The 23,049-nt window shown below is 36.0% G+C and overlaps 1 protein-coding gene across 3 annotated transcripts in view; it reads right to left on the bottom strand.

Moving 5' to 3' along the window:
* LOC140135900 (protein spire homolog 1-like) overlaps positions 1-23,049 on the bottom strand; it is a 129,680-nt gene that overhangs the window by 25,994 nt on the left and 80,637 nt on the right. For all 3 annotated transcript variants that reach the window (XM_072157565.1, XM_072157568.1, XM_072157566.1), the window contains exons 4-6: positions 7,051-7,176; positions 2,656-2,736; positions 1,892-2,056 (exon numbers count right to left, since the gene is read on the bottom strand). In XM_072157565.1, coding sequence (XP_072013666.1) covers positions 1,892-2,056; positions 2,656-2,736; positions 7,051-7,176 — 372 coding nt within the window. The remainder of the gene's footprint in view (positions 1-1,891; positions 2,057-2,655; positions 2,737-7,050; positions 7,177-23,049) is intronic.

Raw genomic sequence — 23,049 nt, 5'->3', positions numbered from 1 at the left:
TTCCACGCAGGGAGTGTGAATTTCAAATGGGGTTACATGAATGGATGATTCCATTTGAAACCTGCACCCCCTGTTTGGGAGATTAAGGTCATGTCTTCCATAGGGGGTGTGTTGATTTTAACTGGAATGGCCTTATGTATATATACAGTGAGTTCTCCTTATTAATTAATAATAAATTATAATGAATTTTCAAGCCCTGATGAATATCGTTTGCGATGACATCAATTCCTACCAGCTGGTCATAGCTCATTAACTTTTGCAAAGGGGTATACTTTGATGGGATCAGCTGTCAACAAAATGGGCTATTCCAGTTTAAATCCATACACCTCCTATGGAAGACATGACCTTAATCTCCCACTAGGGGGTGAAGATTTCCAATGGAGTCCCCCATCCAGGTAACCCCCTTTGAAATTCACACTCTCTTGTGGAAGATTAAGGTCATGTCTTCCATAGCGGGTGTGTGGATTTCAAATGGAATCACCTATTCTGATAACCCCATTTGAAATTCACACTCCATGTGTGAAAGATTAAGGTCATGTCTTCCATAGGGGGTGTATGGATTTCAACTGGAATAGCCCAATGCATTGCCCTTTAAAAATTAAATGCAGACCCTGTCCAAGTCCTGGGTATCAACACCTCATAATTTATATCATAAAAGTTGCAACACATTGTCATTTGGATTATCTCAGTTTTGGTATAGTTCAGTAAGCACTGCCAGTGCATGAAAATCTAAAAGGTTCACCAGGATTTGATTGTGAGGATTTAGGGGTGCTGCAATATGCTTGTTTACATCATGGTGGTATAGATTGCACTAAAATTTGGTGGGGTTTTTTTTTTTTTTTGGGGGGAGGGCTAACCCTAATTGTAACCACTAGTGATATATAGTATATCCTCATGAATATGCGAGAATTCACAGCATACAGAGCATGGGGGACTTTGACTGTTTTACGAACAGTCTGTAGTAGTCTGTGCCCACTGCACTGAAAGGTCATTTTATAAGTGTACATGGCAGGCCTCCAGAAAATTTTCTGCTGTCTGGGAACTTAATGACAAATGCTGAAAATTGTCTGTGAAATAACTGAAATAGGCCTATGTGCGCGTAGCGGACATCACAAGCGCGAAGTCGTAACGGCCGGGGTCCAGGGCCTCTTAAGGGCCCTGGAAGCTCTCAGGGTTTAGATGCTCTCTCGTGCAATCTGAGCCTTATTTTGGAACAGTTTTCTATAAAAATTTACATCCTTTTTCACAAAAAAACACATCTTAAAATTTCAAAGTATTACTGTCAAAACTCAAAAAAAAAAATTTTTTTTTTTTAACATTTTTTTAGAAATATTTTGCAACTTTGAAGAACCACTGGACCTATTCTGAAGGGTTAGGATTATTCACAGATAATTTGGAAAAAAAATGGAAAAAAATTACGAAAAAATTACAGTTTGTTATCCTTAATATGCAAACCATTAACTTGTGTTTACCTCTTCATCTATCACATATTATAAATGCATGGAAAACCAATGCATCTATAATATGTGATAGATGAAGAAATAAACATTAGTTAATGGTTTGCATATACAGGATAACAAACTGTAATTTTTTCGTAATTTTTTTCTGATTTTCTTTTTCTTTTGTTAAAATTAACTGTGAATGATCCTGAAGTTTCATAATAGGTCCAGTGGTCTCCAAGGTCGCCGAAAACTTGGAAAAAAAAAATTTAAAAAAAAAAAAAAATTTTTTTTTTTTTTTGGCAATTTTTTTCTGTGACCTCTGTGACCTTTCTGGGAACGCCGTTCCCGCGCTCCCGTGGTTTTGGAGGCCTGGTACATGGATACGGGGTTAACGAACTGTGCCTTGCTCTATGAGCATGTACAGGATCATTGAGTTTCTGATATAATACCATGATCTTGTTGAGTTGATATCGTCTTGATCTGATGTCGTCCATCATTATCTCGTAAGGTGTCAGCTCGTACTCGATGGGTGCTTTGGTACACTCCCTTTCCGTCACTTTCTTCAACTGCACGCCATGGCGCAGGGATTGAAGTACCATCATCCATATCCTTGCCTGGTGAATCAAAGAACAAAAATAAGGGGACATTTTGTGTTACATCTTTGCTTCCATTTACTCTGATCCAATAAAGTTAATGTTAATCCCCGAGGGAGGGGTGCTTAAGTTTTGTTTGGGTAGGGGTGTGCCTCAGAACTTGAAAGCTGACCCATAGATAATTTGACCCATCTTTATATCTGACACCCACATTTTGTTTGATATATTTAAATTTTAATATGTGTCCCGTCATTTAATTGGTACGATTGAAATATTAGTGAAATGCAAAAGCGATGTTGATAACACTGTACCACATGGCGTGGAAAATGGTCATAACACATCAACAGGACCAACCTCAGTACATGATCAACAGAGTGACTTGCATTTGTGCTGGAATTGAATTGCAATTTCTTTGCTTTAGTTGTTCAGCACAAAATTAAACTGAGACCTGTCTGTCAGTAAAAACTAACATTCTGTAGAAATAAAAATCTAATTTTATGGCAATATGGCTTTTAGAAAGTTATTAAGGAGCCTCGAGGTTTCTCAGGAGGAACATCCCAACTCTAACCAAACTTGGAAGTTAAGGTGTTTGGTTAAGGAGCTTATACGAGCGTATTTACCCATTCTCGTGGCTGCAAGTCCTCTACTTTCCCATCTGCAGCATCTGCTGGTGCCTCGTCTGAATTAAGCACTCTTAACGTCTGCAAACAAATCAAAATGAAAAATACAATTAAAAATTTGGGAATAAATTGGCTAAACATGCATTGAGAGTCAAGAAAGAAACATATTTTGCAAGATCTGTATGTGCACGGTTCATTGAGGTACATTTTGTCATTATCGAACCATGTTGCACTAGATAAGAAATCAGTACAGAAAATTGAAATGGGAGAAATGCATTATGGGAAGTGTAAGATATTTTCTCTGATCTGCCATGTTATTAATTGAAAACAGTAGCTGCCATGTGATTTACTTGTAGTTACTGCAATTTTACTGCAGGAATAGACTGACTAAAAACCTTCGTCCTATGTAAAAAGGCAGTATTTACAATGTTATGTATTAAGGTTACACGAAGAAGCGATAAAAAGCGTATAAAAGACGTATAAAGTTGTTCTCTAAAACCGCGTTTTCTCAGCAATCAAATATCGCAGTGAGTCAAATGTTGGTGCATGGACATATCTTAACATTATTTTTGTGTCTTTATACAAATTTTTAGAATCCGTTTGAAAATCCTTCGTTTAAATCATTTTTTTTACGCACCGTGTTCACAAGATCAAAAACACGTTCCATGCAGTTTTTTTCAAATATTCGCTCCGTATAAAACTACGCCGAGTGATTGTTTTCTCCTTTTTTGTATTGAACTACAAATCGACCAAAGAAATAATGTTGCCATGGGGAACAACCAAAAAACAGTACCGATTAAATTTTATTAGCCCGTTTTTGGGAACAATTTTCGAGAATCTTGTACCACAAAACACTGTTATGTTACATTATCGATATCTGGATTGTGGAACATTAATTTTGATTTCTAACTGCCTACATTATTTCTCAAAAGTATGTCGATTCCTTTCCCATTTGAATTTCACTCCAAATTTAAGCTACTTTTGCAAAAATCGAGGTTTTTCGCCATCGATACCTCCGACATTTACAGCGGTGATGAGATTGTTTATCATAAGAGCCTGGTATGCACTATTCCATAATAGTCAGTTTGAGATCAATCGATTTCACAGATCACTCAGTAGCTCAATCGGTTAGCGCGCTGGTATCGTTCGACTATATAATACTATAGTTTTGAGCTGGAAAACTTTTGTACGGGTTCGAGTCCCTATGTGGTCCATTCTATCTATTTTAATTTATTTTTCTCTCACTTTTTTCTTTTTTCTTGTTCGTTTCTTTCTTTCTGACTGCAGCGATTGATTGTTTTTGCCCGTTTTTTTTTCATTATATAATTCAGGAATTTTTAGGCTATACTAGTCTAGGCGCGGCCTATGAACCCGCCTATGAATATATTTTTACATATTAGATTAACAAAATATTGGTTGTTGGTTTTGTTACTGTTGTTGTAGTTATTGTTGTAGGCCTATATATTGCATAATCAGGGTATAAATAGGCATACTAGGGCTATTATAGCCTATAGAAGCATTGATTTATTTCACGACAGATATCATCCAGGATAATTTTAAAAATTGAAAATTTAGAAAATCCAAAGGAAAATTGCCGAAAACGGCTGCCCGCAATCACCCCCCCCCCATATCAGCCCATATGGTCCTATCATGGTCGCCCCTTCCCTATCCCTGCAACATATAGGATGACTCACGAGCCGCGGTTTGTCCGTGTTCTAGTTCAGATTGATACACTATTGTACGCGTGAGTTCATTCTTTTCTGCATGGCTGTTTCCATTATTAACTTCCGCCCCTCTGGAATCAAGCCTTGAAAATCAATTGCATTTAACCTTAACAGATACACTTTTTCTAGTTGGGAAGGCTGAGATTCATGTGTAGCTGCACGAGCAGATCGGATTATTCGATAAGCAGGCTTAGCACATTCAATCACATTGCATTACATCAAAACATATTACATATAAAAATTTGACTTCATGCATGTAGCTACCTGTCTAGTTCTTCAAAATCTACATGAAACATGTTGCATATAAAGCAAACATTTGACTTTATCATGTCTCACAAGCAACTTATCCACTGAATAGCATTTAACCCTTTGAGAACTACATGCCGATTGGCCAAAATGAATATTGTGTCAAATTTTGAACCAATCAAGGAGGGTATTCATTAGATAAATCTACAAATGCAAGTTTGACCATAAATAGTTTAAAGCCTAGTCATAATTGGCAATTGAAATGAGCATTTCAAGTTAACAACCAATCAGAAATGCTGTTAGATGATCAGTAGTGTCCAGGGGGTTAATGCGATTTTCTTTCCTTGACACGTTTTGATACGATTGATAGTATCACTTTTACTCCATCCAACATTTATAAAAGAAAATTACACACCATTTTGATGTATTAAGAGTAAAGAAGCTAAGATTGCTGAAATAATGTGATTAAATCATTCCAAGGTTATTGCTCTGATTAGCCTTTAATAGCCGTGTTCAGACGGGCTTAGGGGTAAGTTCGTGTTAAGCTAACACGAAGCTACCTCTGAGGTAGCATCGTGTTAGCGACCGTCTGAACAAGTATCGTGTTAACTACCTCGAAGCTTAACACAGAAGATTTACCACGGAGAAATCTCTGTGGTAGCACGCTAACACCAAGTGATCGTTCCGTGTTAGTGCCCGTATGAACAAGATTCTGGGGTAAGCTTGACCTTATGGATACAACACTTACAATTTCACAGTATTTTAAATTTCTTTAGCATAAATTCACAATAATTTATCTCCGTTTCTCATCGAGAATGAACATGATGAAAGAAGCACCACAAAAACAAACAAAAAAACCCAAAAAACAAAAAAAACCTAACAAAACAAAACATTGAACTGGTCAAAAGAAGAAACGGAAGAGCTGAGTGTCTTGAAAGAATTGAGTGGAGAAGAAAATAACAGCTAAAAAACATGTGTAGGACATAATTGCCCTGAAACTAAGAGACATCGGCTTCCACAGTGTACTTGCAGTATAGCAAACGGCCCTAAAACTTCCAGGAAATTCCTATATTTACCACGAAGTAAAGACCAAGCCGCGCAGCTAACATGGAGTGCTTAGAGTTAAAGACCACGAGGAAGGACCGTGTGGACAAGTATCCATGTTAAATCATGACCTTGCACTACCTCCGTATTACGGTAACACGGAGGTAAGCTCCCGTGTGATCATGCCTAATGTTGCCTCATTAGTATAAGCTTATATAGCATTCTTTGATTGATGAATCTGAAGGTTGGGGTTTTCATTCTTAATAGAAAAACTTACAAGGGTTAATGAATAATAATTGTTATTTTAAAGGCCATTAATGTAAATTGTAAGTCATACCGAGCAATTAAGCAACTTTCAAACAATTTCTGGTCTATTATTAATATTCAATTCTGTATGAAATGACTTGAGCAAGGATATTTTATGACCACTTAAAATAGATTCATAGATCATGCTTCTTGAGCAATATACATTTTGCTGTCATATTTAATAAGCTTAAATGACTGAAAATATATTCTTAAATTTGTATGCAAATTTTGCCAATAGTTTGCTACAGGACACACAATGTCAATGTAGCTAATTAAGCAAGTATGCAAATTATATGGTAACCCAAATATATTATATAATGCATTAGAACTTAGTATTATAGGAACATTATGAAAAGTTTCACAGCAAAATTAGAATTACTCAATTCAAAAAGCAGCTTAAAACGCATCTTTTTCTTCGTGCTTTTCCGGATTCACATATGAAACTTGTTTGTCTTTATTGTTTGTGCGCCTTGAGTTCTTTTGAAGATTGTGCGCCTACTAAGAACCTTCCATTATTATTAATATTATTATTATTATTAAAGGGTTAGGATAAGAGTTAAGCCTGGTTCATACTTTAAGTAAACTATTCCATGCAACAAGTAATTGTTATCAATCTGTTATGAGTGTTCATTTTTATTTTCTAACAAACGTTTGTTGTTAAAAATCAATTACATTTGACATCAAATATCTGGTGGAAAAATATTATCCATTTTACATCAACAAACATTTGATATAAAATTCAAAGGACTGGTAACGAATACTTGTTGCATCGATTATTTGATGTTGAATAAAAAGTATGAATCACACTTTCAAGGAATCAGGGTTAGGCTTAGGAGACACTTGGTGGATTTCATGTGGTCGAAGTGGCTATTGGCTATTCCAGTTAAAAAACATACACCCCCCTCCCCTTTGGAAGACATGGCCTTAATCTTCCACACAATGAGCGTGAATTTCAAACAAGGTTACCTGAACGGGTTGCTCCATTTGAAATCTACACCCCTGTGTGAGAGATTAATGTCATGTCTTCCATCAGGGGGTGTATGGATTTCAGCTGGAATAGCCCAAATTTACACACCTGTTTGCTGGCAGCTATCTTCTGTAAGAAAGTAGTGAGTTCCTGACACTCATTGACAAGAGCTCTACACACAGCCTGGTAATGGTTTGGTGCTACTGATGGGTCTGTGATGTGTTGTCTGCAAACCTGCAAATATACAAGAAAATAACATGACATTATTCCATTTACATAATTGAAGTAGATGCCATGTGCCTGTTGATTTGATTGTTTGCCGACTACAATTGTTCATTTTGACCCATGATTATTTGAGCCAGGGTGCTCGAGAATCTAAATCTAAAAAGTGTGAAGATGCGTGAGATTTTGTGAGATTTTACTACTACCTTGGCATGACATTTACTACCTTGGCGTGAGATTTTGCTACCATGGCGTGAGATTTTGCTACCATGGCGTGAGAGGTGATGGCCCTGCCTCTTTGTAAATGTAAGGACCTTTCAATTACCACCTTTTTATAAATCTTTTGACTAAGTGGCACTTGTTTTAAATTTGTATCTACTACCCAACAAGCAGTTCTTTCGGAGCAGTGTGTTTCACTTTTTTCAAGATCGTAACAATTGCAGCGAAATTGTTATATGACACCATCCATGAAATCACAGCAAAAGTTGCATTTTTTAAAGCTTTTAAAAAGCGTAGTATTTTTTAGGTTGCCTTTTGGCAAAAACAGGATCCTTTTCCATACTATTATACTTCCCACTATATACATTGCCTTAACATCTGGAGCAATATGTGCAGTTACATCAAACCCAAAAAACAATAATAATACAATATCACCTACAAGAAATTCTATTTATTCCAAAACCTAAATCTGGTGGCCTATTTTTTTCATCAGGTAAGAAAGAAATCGTAATCTATTCGTGTCTGTCAATACATCACAATAATCAGCTATTTTCATACCATTATCATGCAACAATATCACATTCCAGAAAGTACCATACTGTAAACTTCAGTTCATTAACTTTGCATAATTTTGTAACATAGGCAGCCATTTTAGCAGGTTAAAAACCTCTTGAATTTTCCTCTTTTGTACAAGAAATTTAATCTGTTCTATGTCTTTCAATACCTTACAACATACATGTAAAATGCTGTTTAACTTTTTGTGTGCAAGACTATAGAATAAGAAACCATGAAATTTGTATTTTATGCATTTAATTTTCACACATATGTCCCACAGTGTGATAATATCCCTGTCAAATTTTGCACAATTTGGCAAAAATAGTATGTTTGTTTGTTTATCCAGTCATCAGAGTAGACATACGCTTAGGTCCTGATGGGACCAGGCTCAAACAAATTGCCCAAGCCAAGTTATAAGCATGCTGGCCTGAATGGAGAGAGATAAAGAAATACAAAGAACAAGGAAAACAAACAGCACTCCAAATCCAATAACAAATCAAGGGTACAATTATTTTGCTCTTTATAGCCATTGGGTTGAGAAATAAGAAATTGAACATTCTTATTTCCATGCTACCATACAAAGACTGGGAGTCTTTGACAGTAGTTTTAAACACCATTATTGTCAACTTTAGTTAGCTTATCAAAAGCAACAAACCTTTAACACTTGTTTATTTCTACTCTTGTTAAATTACACCTAAAATGTGGGTCAACTCTGCATGTCTCAATGCCTTTATTTAACCTTAATTTTACTGACTGTGCTTAGTGTCGAAGACTTTACTTTATCTGAAATGACAAAAGCGATATACTGTGTGATACTTGTTGTACCCATTACAGTTTCATGTCTTCAAGGAGATTCAAAAGATGTTCATTAGAACACAAATTCTGATTTTATTTTATTTTTTTCTATATCTTTTATTTAGTAGTCTTCATGTATTTAACATAGGCACATATATGGTTAACACATCTACATGTTTGACTAATGGACTAATGTACTGGCCTAGTACTCATTCAAAATCACATCACATCAACATGGGCTAAATATGCCATGCCATTAGACAATTAAGATTGAACTTCTGTAGTCAGGTATGAAAAGCATGCATCCATTTTCACCCTGCTGGCAGTACTTTGGGAAAAAACATTAAGTACTATTTAAAGCGTAGTCACCAAAAGTGTTATTGGCAATACAGATATAGTGTACTATAAAAACGCTTATTAAACTTGGCTAAAAGCGCTTTCATATTGAGAACAAATGATGCCACAAATGGAGGCTGTTAAAAATAGTCTGTGTTGCAGATATTTATACCTACATTATCCATATGGAGAGAAACTGTGTACCATATTTGTTCCATTATCCGCCCAGGGCGCTTAACAAAGTCATTTTGGGTGGGCGCTTATTTTTTACCTTGTTTAAGTCGACAATACATAAAAAAGGTGCAAAATGTTCATCCATCGTCATCAATGTATCATGTGTTTCAGACCATGATTCAGATTTGCATGGGCAGTTAATAAACTAATATCACAGTTTGCTTGTTGTAAAGTCACTGGGTGGGCGCTTATAGGGGCATGGGCAGTTAATGGAACAAATATGGTACTAGGAACCACACTCAAGGAAACCATACATAATTGCGACAAGCCGCTCATTGTCATGACCATTCTGTTGCACCAAGCCCAATTAGTATAGATCACGATGGTCTTTGACAAAGACTACAATTTGAAAGCAGACGACACAGAAAATTGAGAACATCGCCATTTAAAGAATGTTATATTTATGAATTTAAGGGGGTACTACACCCCTGCCCAATTTTTTGCCTATTTTTGCATTTTTCTGAAAAATTATAGCGCATTGGTGACAAGTAAGATATGTAAATTATAGGGGCAAGGACTACAACTACTGCACTGGTAAATTTATTTCAGCACAGACAGCAGTTGTGGAGTTACAGTCAAAAATGAGGGAAAACCAGTATTTGATCAATAAATCAATAACTACTTGCCTTGAGTTGCGGAATTTTCAGTGCAGTAGTTGTAGTCCTTGCCCCTATAATATAAATATCTTACTTGTCACCAATGCGTTATAATTTTTGAGAAAAATGCAAAAAAATATGCACAAAATTGGCCAGGGGTGTAGTACCCCCTTAAATTTAAATTCAACTCATTTCTACTAAGTGACATGCCTCCACATTTTAACACTTAACACATAGATAAATAGGTCAATTGGAAAGCTGAATCGTTACATGACTTAAGGGTACGTTGCCTTTATTATATTAAGCAGACTACACGTATGATGTTATAAATTTGCAACATTTTGATGATTTCTCTTGTTTAACCCCATGGGCACTACTGACTTTCTTACATTCTCTTTGAATGGTTAATTACATGATATAATCATTTGAGTAACCAATCAAATTAGAGCTTTTAGATCTCCTAGCAATTGTAAGTTTAATCCCCTTCAGCCCTATTGATTATTCTTACCACATCTCTGATTGGCTCAATACATGATATAGCCCTCTTTGTAACCAAGCAAAATAATTCTTAGAGGATGATAATTTGGCCGATATATATCTCATTTGTTGAATTATCTCTATATTCCTTTCTCTCTGCCCCCTTCAAAGAGATTTCTATTCTAAATACACTTCAATTCTTTTGTCTCACTGTACACATCAAGAACCACAAAATGTAACAATCATGTTCTTCAATATTTCAAATGCACACAAAAACTGGTGTTGACACCCCATATCACACTGAGCCGGATGCTGCACTCATCATGTGGCCTGCTCATCAAGTATTCTTTGCATACGATATGTCATTTCTCTGGGGTTCCCATACCGTAATAGCACAAGTACCTGACTCCATTACATAAGCACGCTGCAGGTAAACAGACCATATGTTTGACTACGTGCATAAGATACATCTTCAATGACGATAGCATTTCAAGAACCCGTTCACAGTTTAACCCCCCCCCCATGAGAACTACCTGCCGATTGGCCAAAAAGAAGTTTTCATTATTAATTACCCCAATCAGCAACATTGTTAGAATAATTTCACCACACACAAAAATTTGGGTGAATTATTTGCAAAGCTCCATTCTGATTGGTGATTAAAGTGAAGATACCATGTAATTGACCAATCATAGGCAATGTTAGATTGGCAGGTAGTGCTCTGGGGGTTAAGCTTTTTGCCTTTGAAATTGCAAGTTCTTTTTTTATAAATGAAATGTCCAAAACAAAGTTAGATGTGGTACGTTGTATTAATAAAATGCATTTTTATGGGCAATTATCTTGAGAAGAAATTTTTTCAGCAAATAAATCTTAGGCAGAATTTCGATGCATAGTACAATACGGCCCCCGCCTGGATGACTATCCAGTAGCCATATGTTTTGATTTGGCATGAAATGCAAAAACAAAAGAAACAGTCAAAAAATGCTTAAGTACTGGTGACACTTGTCTCAATTGCTACGGGAGGGTCCACTAGTCCCAAGATTCACTAGTATGACCAGAGACAACATAATATAAACAAAATCCCGGGCCGCCAGCGCACAACCCAACTGAAAAAGAAACCCAAGTAATGCCCTGGTGCAGTCTGTCCCATTTTAATGTTACCATAGCTACAAAAGATATAGTTGAAAAACTTGAATACTTGTGACATTTACATCAATAAACGTCTCAATTGCTACAGAGTGGCCTATTATAACATCATCATATGTGGTGTTGATTTGTCCATGACACACATGTACAAATAATGTAAAGATAGCATTTCAAAACAGTTTGTAAAGAAAAATTTATGTGGGAAGATGTAGCCAGTATGGATAGAATATTTTGGAACTGTAGTCAAATGTTGAATTTGTGCTTTTATATCAGCATTAATGTAATAGCATATATAGTCAAGTACATCTGTATCAAAAGCTTGATTGCATAATTAGGTAACACCTCCCCCACTGAAATTCACTTTTCCCCAATGCCCCCCAAAAAAAAAAAAAAAAAATCCTGGTGTCGCCACTGAACACTCCTTGCATTGAGGGACAATGCCTCAAAATGAAAACAAACTGATGCAGTTTTAACATATGTTTGCAAGTGACAATTTACATCTACTGAAGATAGCACTTCAAGAAGAGTCAAAGGTGACGATAGCACATGAGGGGTAACATACTGTGATGAATTCATACATTGAGAGTTCATGCATTTTTTAAACTCTGGATTTTTAGATAGTCTACCCTATTATGTTACCATATGCTTGGACTAGTCCCATGATATATTATGTAAGATACAAATGTAAGACTTACAACTGAGAAACTCATGGGAGGATGCATGTTTGCAAGTGACAATTACATCTACTGAAGATAGCACTTCAAGAAGAGTCAAGGGTGATGATAGCACATGAGGAGTAGCATACTGTGAAGAATTTTTACACTGATAAATCATACATTTTTAACTCTGGATTTTTTGATGGTCTACCCTATTATGTTACCATATGTTTGACTAGTCCATGATATTATGTAAGATACAAATGTAAGACTTACAACGGAGAAACTCATGGGAGGATTCTGAAATTACAGTTTGCAAGTGACAATTACATCTACTGAAGATAGTAAAGTTCAAATACAGCCAAGACTGATGATAACACATTGTGATGAATTCTTAAACTGTTAGTTTATACATTTTTAAAATACTAGATTCTTGATGGTCTACCCTAAATTATGTTACCATATGTTTGACTAGTCCATGATATAGTATGTAAGATACAAATGTAAGACTTACAACTGGTAAACTCATGGGATGATTCTGAAATTATATGACAAAGAATCCAAATTACTGTTAGTGGGTGAGTGGAACTGCTCCAGCAAGCATCTCTGGAACAAGCATCTCAAGAACCACATCCCAAAGACTTAATCTCACAAACCACATACCTAAGGCTTGACATCTTATATTATATATTAGTAGTAAAACAACTCCACAAAATCCAACAAAATATGCTCAAAATTAATTGATTTATTTAAGACACAGCTTTCTTGTTTGAATCAAGAAACCCATAAAAAATAGTCTTCATTTTGATAAAAATGACATTTAACATGTTTAATCCTCTGTGTGCTAGCCACAGGCTTCAACATAAAAAGCCAAAGTTTGAGATATTTTCTCAAAATATCAAGAGCTCCTCAAGAACCACTGAACCAATATTAGGCTTGTTTGTACTCATTTTAATGCATTTTTCATGCTGATTCCAAATATGGTCATGAACATTTACAATTCTGACATTTTTGAATTTTTTTCTTTAAAACTTGTCGTCTGCAGTCGACACCCACATAGATAAAGTTAAAGCTGTTTGTGTTCCTCAGGGAAATAAAAATAAAAAGATCAAGACTAACCATCTTTTACGTTGGATTTAGTCCCATGTGTTTTCCTTCTTTTTATGGTCAATTCCTATGTTTGCTCAACATTTCACGGCAAATGCCCAAAATGGCACAATTTTGAGTGACGTCATTCACGAGTCCCACAAGCGAGTGACGCAAAAGGTAAAAGTGAAGTTTATTCTCTAATTATGTGCTCAAGTCATGAAATACTGCTTGGGGAGAAAAACAGGCTGTGTGATTTCGAGTAGCCTAATTATCAAAAGCAAACACCAGGAAACACTAAACTAACAGACTGTGAAGAATAGTATGAATAACAACAAGAGACTTTTGGAGGATTTTTTTCAGCTAATTCTGACAAATTAAAAATAGAATTGGTAATCTATCTCTGCCCGGTAGCTATTGACGGAAGTTGGGATGTTTTTGCAGGCAGGATAAAGTTTGTTAGTATGTTATAATACCCATGTCCTTTTGGTTGTAGCTCAAAATAAATGTTAGCATCAAATCCGATCAGTGTTTGAAATATTAAGGTGGCAACCCATCGATATGCTACCAAATGGTCAGTCAGATAGACTCAATGCTAACATCAGTCCATGGCATTTATCATGTTTATACCTGTTGTTATCTTAATGCCACTGCCAATCTGAAGTCTCATAAAGTGTCAGAATATATGGACCATTAAAATTCCAAATTTGAGTTGGAGCCTTGAAAATTCATGAGGGCACATAAATTTCAAATTCAAGGGCCCGGATAGTCCTAATAAAAGCTTATAAATTTGAGCTTATTTCAAGCACTGCATCAAAAAACCCATTCTACATGAACACCTCACAACTGTGTACCAGAAATGGCAACAAAATTCCTGCCAGAATAGCAGGTGAAAAAAAAAAAAATTAAAATATTTGTCAATTTACAGTAGCACTAAGACCTTTCAAGATTTACTCGGCCGGGGGGGGGGGGGGGGCAAGAAATCCCCTAAATTTCTTGGGGATAAATTTAGGGGTAAACTTAGGGATTGGAATCCTTTAGACAGTTCACAGGGCGAATTTACCAAGTTTTTGCCCAAGAACCAGGTTGCTTTTAAGGTGGCTGTGTACTCTCAGACATGCATGTAGTAAAAGTGCAATAACTTTGTAATTATTCAGCATAAAACATATAAAAGTATACATTTTTATGAAGGCAAGACATCAATAAATCTTAATATAAATACAGATTTGGGGTAAAAACAACAATTTTGAAGAAAACCACAAAAAGTGAGTTTTTGGCAATATTTGTTAGGTACATCATAACAAAAAAACACTCTTTCCAAAATATTTTATTTTGTTTTTAGCTCAATCTTGAGGCTCCATTCCAAAAACGTTTTTTTTATTTTTTGATATTGGCCTTATTTTTTTTTATATTGACCATATAAGGCATCAAAATGAACTTTTTAAAATTCAAAAACGCCTATTTGCACAAAATGATGCCCAAAATCGGAAATAGACCATAATATAAAAAAATGAGAAAACCGTTTCTTGAGTCGATCATGCTTTTTACGATGATCATATTTGCTTACCTATAGATGCTGTATTTATTGAGTTATCGTATTACCTAAATCGTCATTTTACCGAGAAAATGAACATTGAAATAATGGCCATTGAATTCACAGGAGAATGCGACAGTTTTCGTTTTTGAAACTTATATTACGTGAACATCGGGTAAATCCACAGCCCCTTGAGAAGTTTGAGCGAAATCCATTCATAACTTGATATTTAAATCGGGGGAAATAACTTGAAAAAACCCACATTTTATCAGCTAAAACGGAGCCATTTGACCACTAGGTTTTTGTGAAATCAGTGCTTCCGCGGTGTTTCCATAAGATGCGCCACGCATGCAGATAAGTGTCGCGATTTGTGCGTTAACAAATTGCGCGATACGCAACGCGATGAGTTGTTGCTTGCGCGTGTACCTTGCTGGTACAACAAAGATTTTCTTTCCTTTTCAATTTCAAACACGAGTGGAATAGTGAAATAAAATCCTTAAAATATTGCAGTTGGAGTTTACAAATCTGGATTTTCATTCCTTGTATTTATAAAAAACATAACAAGGTACAAACATATCATAAAAACTCAATTTTGAGAAAGAAACAATGGCTAGAGTACACAGCCGTGTTAAGCAAAAATCACTCGGTGTGGACGTGCCTTATGGGTCAGGAAATGGTCAAGAATTGAGGTGGGAAAAGTGTAAAATTCACTCAAAAGGATGACCAAATCACAGGTATGATGAGACAGCTGTGCAACAAGGGAAGCAGACATTGACGTGGCAACAAGACCATGCATTCCTTCCATTTAAACTCCCATATCAAATTACCCAACCACTCTATTGACCATGTATGCATGGTTAGATACCAGGTATGACAATGATGACAAAGAAACAACTTAGAGCCCAGGTAATGTCAATTTTCCATCCCAGTAATCTATAACAAGAAAATAACAACAAGCTGACAAAGTACCCTGAAGTGGCTCCATACAACTTTATAGATACCATGTTAGGGTACTTATTATGCCCAGAGGCGTCGTCCGGGCGTCATCAAACTTTTTTTTGGCAAACACACTAGCAGACTAAATGTCCATCATTGTTTTTTCTTACAAAGAACAAAATACCAAATAATATGTAAAAGACGATATAAAACAATTTTCCCTTCCCTTCTACTTCACAGAATCACACATGATTTGATTCCAAAACATTTATGAAAATTTTTTCAAAGTTTGGCTTGAGGTAAGGCTATTTAAGACCAATGGGCTTAGGATCAATAAGCCTGATAATTTTATTTGTCTTTTATTTTACCGATAGTGAAAACCAAATAATGCACACATTTCCAAATATTTCATCTTATTACTTTTGTCTTTAGCCAATGAAGAAAGAAAATCATGAAAAAAAAATCTACATTGGTAGGGCTAGCCCACTAGCCTACATGAAACCTTAGCCAAGTTCCAAGAAGCTGTCCCATGCAGATTCTAATGTATTACTCTCCAGCTTTTAAAGATCAATGGATCAGACAGAATATAAGATTATCTGTATAATCAGTTTAACCTATTAAGATATATCACATGGATGTGACATGAGCTATGTTCCAGCGAGCATAATCCTCCAAGAGGTTACCTCCAAATATGAAAATGATATCCTTGGCCAATCACTCTCAGGTGTGTCCGTTCTGCGTTTTTTTGCCAGTCTGCACCCCTGAGTGACTACAAAAGAAATGTGTATAATTGATTTTGTTTTGATTTTTAAACCAGATGGCTGTAAATGCAGAAGATTTAGCAAGATGGGCCCTGCAAATGCAGAAGATTTAATATGTTTTGCAGAAGACAGAAGGTTGTCAGCAAATGAGGAAGTCTTCTGCAGGATCAAGAAGGGTTGGCAGCTCTGGAATGTGTCTGCACAGCACAAACCCCAAAGTTTTCTCAAAATGTTCTTGGAGGTTCAACTAAAACCTTTGGAGTGTCAAAACTCTAAAATGAATGTGTCTTAACACAGCCGCAACCTCCCTACTAAACCTTCATGGGTTCAGATCCTCTGAGTTGCTGCCTCCTGTGTGGATGAACGAACAAACGAATGAACGAACGAATGAATGATTATAACCCTGACTAAGGCTGGTCATGCACATATTCTTCAGATATTCTCTATCGTATAGTCATCATCACCACCTTAAATCCCATCTAGTGGATGTATGTTATTTGAGAGAGCTACATGTAGAGAATGTGGCTGACATTTTAATTACGATATGAAATTGCTGTTTTCAAATATATTAACCCAGTTTCAAATTTATAACGTGGGAGGCTTCTGCAATTTGATGCTTCTTCTTCTCCTATTGTTGTTTATTGAATTTTGCTCTAAATAAAAAATGAAATATTATGCCTAATTGACATTATAAAGACAAACAAATTTTGCACTCAGGTGAGAAACAGGATGGCATGTACTGCTACATGTACCCAATGTTCGACCACAGATATTGGAACATCCAATATCTGTGGTTCGACTAAGTTGCCGGGCTTAGTTGCACTTCCTTGGTTTGACAGAAATTTGTCATGTACAATTCTTTAATCCACATATGGCATTCGCACATAAAAAAAAGCCGCTGTGAGGGCGCGCGTAGCACGCCCAGCGAATTTCCTCGGACTATGAGGCTGTGAAGCGCGCCCAACGAGGCCGCGTCACGGCACTGGGTCCAGGGCTGATAAAAACCTCATATGTGACATGATCTGCTCCATGGGGGCCAAAGTAGGCAAAATTGACTTACTATAATTATTACCTAACTCAAACGATAGGCTATCATATATCCCGGTCATATATACTGAAAACACCAAAGGTCTAGCATACTTGGTTCTAAAGATCTGAAGTTTTTTGATGTTTATTTTCTTATGTATTTTATTGTTTTTTTACTCCATATTTTTTCCTTTATCTCAATTTCAAATTTGCCACCTTTGACCCCCATGGACCAGAGTGAATTTCGGGGGAGGGGGGGGGGGGCAAAATCAACAAATCTAGAAATCAAAAAGTAGAAATTTTTTGTAATTTCTGGTTTTTATTGGGGGAAATTGGAGGGAAAGAGTTCTGACTGCATGGAATATGGGCCATGCCCCCTCCCCACCCAGCGCTGCCACTGATTGGAAGAATCTTTTGATTCTATGGACACTAGCAGCTACACATAGGAGCTTCATTACATGGATACTTCCACCATTTTCTTTTACTTTTTGTCAATATTATACATGTACATGAAAGACACCTTTAGACTATTTTACTGACCTATCCTTCACTTAAAAGCCATTGCTGAAAAAACACTATTTTTACTCCTTTGCTGGGATCACAGATATTATCTTTAATTTAGTGACTAAATATGACATGAGAAAATCATATCCCTTCAATTCATTCATTTTACTAATATCCATTGTTCTGTTAATGGATATAAATTAATAAAATGTATTTAATACCACCTGAATTTTAATTTAATTGTAAATTTCGAAAATTGCCACTTATCACAAAACTCACTGTGTAATGTCCCCTTCAAAAGGAAGGTCTTTTTCACACAAAAGTGCATTCCAATATTCATTGACATTCAACTAAATTAAAACCGGGATTAAAACCTCTTTAAAGTTCAAGAATAAATGAATAAATAAACAAAATCAAATATTGGAAAGTAACTTGTTTTTATGGATGAGTTCAGACTCTTTCTTAGACTGCTCTGCATTCCCTTTTTGATAAACAATTCATACCATTCCATGCATAAAACACAACACATCCCCAGAGACTGCCCACAGAAAAAAGAAAGAGAAATGTTCCCCATGGATAGCTAGCTGTTGGATCAGAACAGGTCATTGGTGGAGTTTCCATGATCAGAGGGATTAGAGGGATGATAAATTAAAATGGTCTACTACAGTAGACTAACTCTTTCCCAATGTCAGTACCATCAGCATAATAATAGATAAGACAGACACTAGGCCAAGGTCATGCATGTTTTTGAGACTTGGTATTTTTAATTATTTCATCAATTGATATGAACTTGAAACAGGGAAATCTCCTGACTGAAAAATGTGATCATGGTGATCATGATTTGAATCAAATTTCATGTTCCATTACATTTTCCTGCCTTTTTATAAAAAATTAAAAATATGACAGCGAAACTGATCAAACCTGTTACATTATAGGCCTAGATTTACCCTACATGCAATCAACTGAAATAGTAGCAACAATTGAAATGGCAGCGAGCCATCTTGGATAATACTAGGCTGTACATGCATTTAAAACCCATCAGTGACAGTGATCCCAGCGTAAACATGGTAAAGGCCCACTCAGTGATCCCAGCGAAACTGTAAAAATATGTAAATTGTGTATAAAAAAGTGAAGGATAAGTTATTAAAATATTGTCATTAATTTTTTAAATGAACAATTTGGCACAAAACAATGAAAATAGCAGTATTGGCAAAGTTGAAACCCCAACTGTACATAAAGGCGCAGGATTGGTCATTGCACAAATAGCCTTCAATTGCAAGAAAGTGTGCAATTTGTATAAATAGCACAAATTGCACAAATAGCCAGTTGCTTAAGCAATTTTCACAAATTGCATAAATAGCCACAGATAGTTGCAATTGATGCAATCTATGTCGGACAAATTGCATAAATAGCGACAGGTGTTGCAATTTGTGGAATTTATGTCAGTAAATTGCACGAATAGCCTACAGTGGCAGGAAAGTGTGCAATTTGTACAAATAGCACAAATAGCAACGTATGTAAGCAATTTTTACAAATTGCATAAATAGCCACAGGTGTTGCAATTTGTGCCATTTATGTCAGTCAATTGCACAAATTGCCTACCGTTGCAATAAAGTGTGCAATTTGTACAAATAGCACAAATAGCCATGTACGTAAGCAATTTTTACAAATTGTAGAAATAGCCACAGGTGTTGCAATTTATGCAATTTATAAAAGCAATGAGGAAAATATCTGAGTTGCTTCCAGTAAGCGCTATTTGTGCAATTTGTGCAATTGGTGGAAAGAAAATTTAAGGAAGAATGATACGTGCGAGGATGCTTATAAGCAAAAAGAAAATCCGTCAACCACCTAACTACGGTTACACTCAACTTTTCCGGCTCGCTCTCATTTCTTTCGAGAACCGCTTTCATATCATCATCATCATCATCATCATCATCATCATCATCATCATCATCATTATAGTCAAAAGCTGCGTCGGCAGTGTGATGATATTATAATTATCCAATTCATCATCCGAGTCATACTGAATCTGAGGCATCGCCAGTAGCGTTGTCCCATTGCTTTTCGAGAACCGCCTTATTACAAACCGAGAAAATTTAAGGAAGAATGATACGTCGAGGATGTTTAGAAAGAAAAACAAGTCCGAAAACTCCCATAACACTAACACTAAACTTTTCGGGGCTGCCTTAATCATCATCATCATCATCATCCTCATTATCATTATCATCATCATCGTCGTCAACATCATCATCATTATCATCATCATCATCATCATCATCATCATCATCATCATCATATTCATCATCATCATCATCATATTCATCATTATCGTAGTCATCATCATCCTAGGCATCATATCGGAGTCATCATCATCCTAGGCATCATCATTATAGTCAAAAGCTGTGTCGGCAGTGTGATGATATTATATCCAATTCATCATCCGAGTCATACTGAATCTGAGGCATCGCCTTAGCGCTGTCCCATTGCTTTCGAGAACCGCCTTATTACAAACCGAGAAAATTTAAGGAAGAATGATACGTGCGAGGATGTTTAGAAAGAAAAAAACAAGTCCGAAAACCGCCCTAACACTAACACTAAACTTTTCGGGGCTGCCTTAATCATCATCATCATCATGAATCTGAGGCATCGCCGTCTTGTCATCCTCATCATCATGGTCATCATGATCATCCAAGTCTTCATCATGCGAGGCATCGTCATCAACAAAATTTCACGGTTGATTTAGCTCTTATTCCTGGGTAATTAGACTCCCAAAATAGCGCTGTCCCATTGCTGTCGAAAACCGCCTTATTACAAACCGAGAAAATTTAAGGAAGAATGATACGTACGAGGATGTTTAGAAAGAAACAACAAGTCCGAAAACCGCCCTAACTATCCTTAAACACAAAAGCGTTTAAAAACGTTTTAAATTAGTTATATTTTGGCTTTTGGTTTAGGTAAAAACGTTTTAATAACATTAAAATGTCAGGTTATATAAAGGTCATGATAACGTTTTAAAACGTTTTCTATGAAAACACACTACAACAATATTTTTGTAATGTTTTCACAAAATGTTATTGTAAACTATTTTGCAAACATTTTTGCCAAATATTTTGTCAATACCAAACTAGCATTATGTTAAAATATATTAACCCGTCAAATACAGAAATTTTGTTAAAAAGAAAAAAAAAAAACATTTTAATAACATTTAAATGTCGGGTTATATAAAGGTCATGAAAACGTTTTTAAAAGCGTTATTGCAAATATTTTGGGCAAACATTTTTTACGCAAAATATTTTTTCAACCCCAAAATAACATTCTGTTTAGAATGTTTTGTATCAAGTGTTCAAGAATGTTTTTGGAATGTTATTAAAACGTTTTTATACCCTTTATATAACCCGACATTTAAACGTTTTCTGTAAAACATTTTTGTTTGCTGAGCAGTAGATTATCAAACAATGTACTCTTAATATACCCTTTATATAACCCAACATTTAAACGTGTTCTGACAACCTTTTATAACCTTTTGCGAATGATGTCGGAAACGTTTTGTGTTTGCTGGGATGGTAACAGTCCGAAAACCGCCCTAACTACGGTAACACTCAACTTCTCGGGGCTCCCCTAATTTCAATAACGCTAATACACCTTCACTCATTTTGTCAGTATGCTTAGGCTTGGTTAGGGGAATGCTAATACACACAATTTCCCGGTTGATTTAGCCCTTATTCCCGCTAATAGCGTAATCATCGTCGTCATCATCATCATCATTATCATCATCGTCGTCGTCAACATCATCATCATCATTATCATCATCATCATCATCATCATCATATTCATCATTATCGGAGTCATCATCATCTAGGCATCATATCGGAGTCATCATCATCCTAGGCATCATCATTATATTCAATTCATCATCCGAGTCATACTAAATTTGAGGCATCGGCATCTTGTCATCCTCATCAATCATCATCATCCTAGGCATCATACGGCAAGTCCCGCCGGCGAGTTAAGAATTTTACAACAAGTCAACTCGCTTTTGAAACAGTGGACTTTTTTGCAAGGGGGGGGGGTAAAATAATCTAATTTAAATATTGCATAAATTGCACAAATTGCTGACGGCTAGAAGGGAAATGGCGATCAATGTCATAATTGCTTATATAGTCGGCACCTTAAAGCCCTTTCCACCAATTGCACAAATTGCACAAATAGCGATCATTGGAAGCAACTAGGATATGAGAAAAATAATCTAAGTTCAAAATTGCATAAATTGCACAAATTGCTGACGGCTAGAAGGGAATTGGCGATCAATGTCATAATTGCTTATATAGTCGGCACCTTAAAGCCCTTTCCACCAATTGCACAAATTGCACAAATAGCGATCATTGGAAGCAACTAGGATATGAGAAAAATAATCTAAGTTCAAAATTGCATAAATTGCACAAATTGCTGACGGCTAGAAGGGAATTGGCGATCAATGTCATAATTGCTTATATAGTCGGCAGTCGGCACCTTAAAGCCCTTTCCACCAATTGCACAAATTGCACAAATAGCGATCATTGGAAGCAACTAGGATATGAGAAAAATAATCTAAGTTCAAAATTGCATAAATTGCACAAATTGCTGACGGCTAGAAGGGAATTGGCGATCAATGTCATAATTGCTTATATAGTCGGCACCTTAAAGCCCTTTCCACCAATTGCACAAATTGCACAAATAGCGATCATTGGAAGCAACTAGGATATGAGAAAAATAATCTAAGTTCAAAATTGCATAAATTGCACAAATTGCTGACGGCTAGAAGGGAATTGGCGATCAATGTCATAATTGCTTATATAGTCGGCACCTTAAAGCCCTTTCCACCAATTGCACAAATTGCACAAATAGCGATCATCATTGGAAGCAACTAGGATATGAGAAAAATAATCTAAGTTCAAAATTGCATAAATTGCACAAATTGCTGACGGCTAGAAGGGAATTGGCGATCAATGTCATAATTGCTTATATAGTCGGCACCTTAAAGCCCTTTC

Source organism: Amphiura filiformis, chromosome 16 (assembly GCF_039555335.1).
Source record: "Amphiura filiformis chromosome 16, Afil_fr2py, whole genome shotgun sequence".
In the NCBI taxonomy this organism is placed as follows: domain Eukaryota; kingdom Metazoa; phylum Echinodermata; class Ophiuroidea; order Amphilepidida; family Amphiuridae; genus Amphiura; species Amphiura filiformis.
This window is presented reverse-complemented; position numbering and strand designations above follow the sequence as displayed.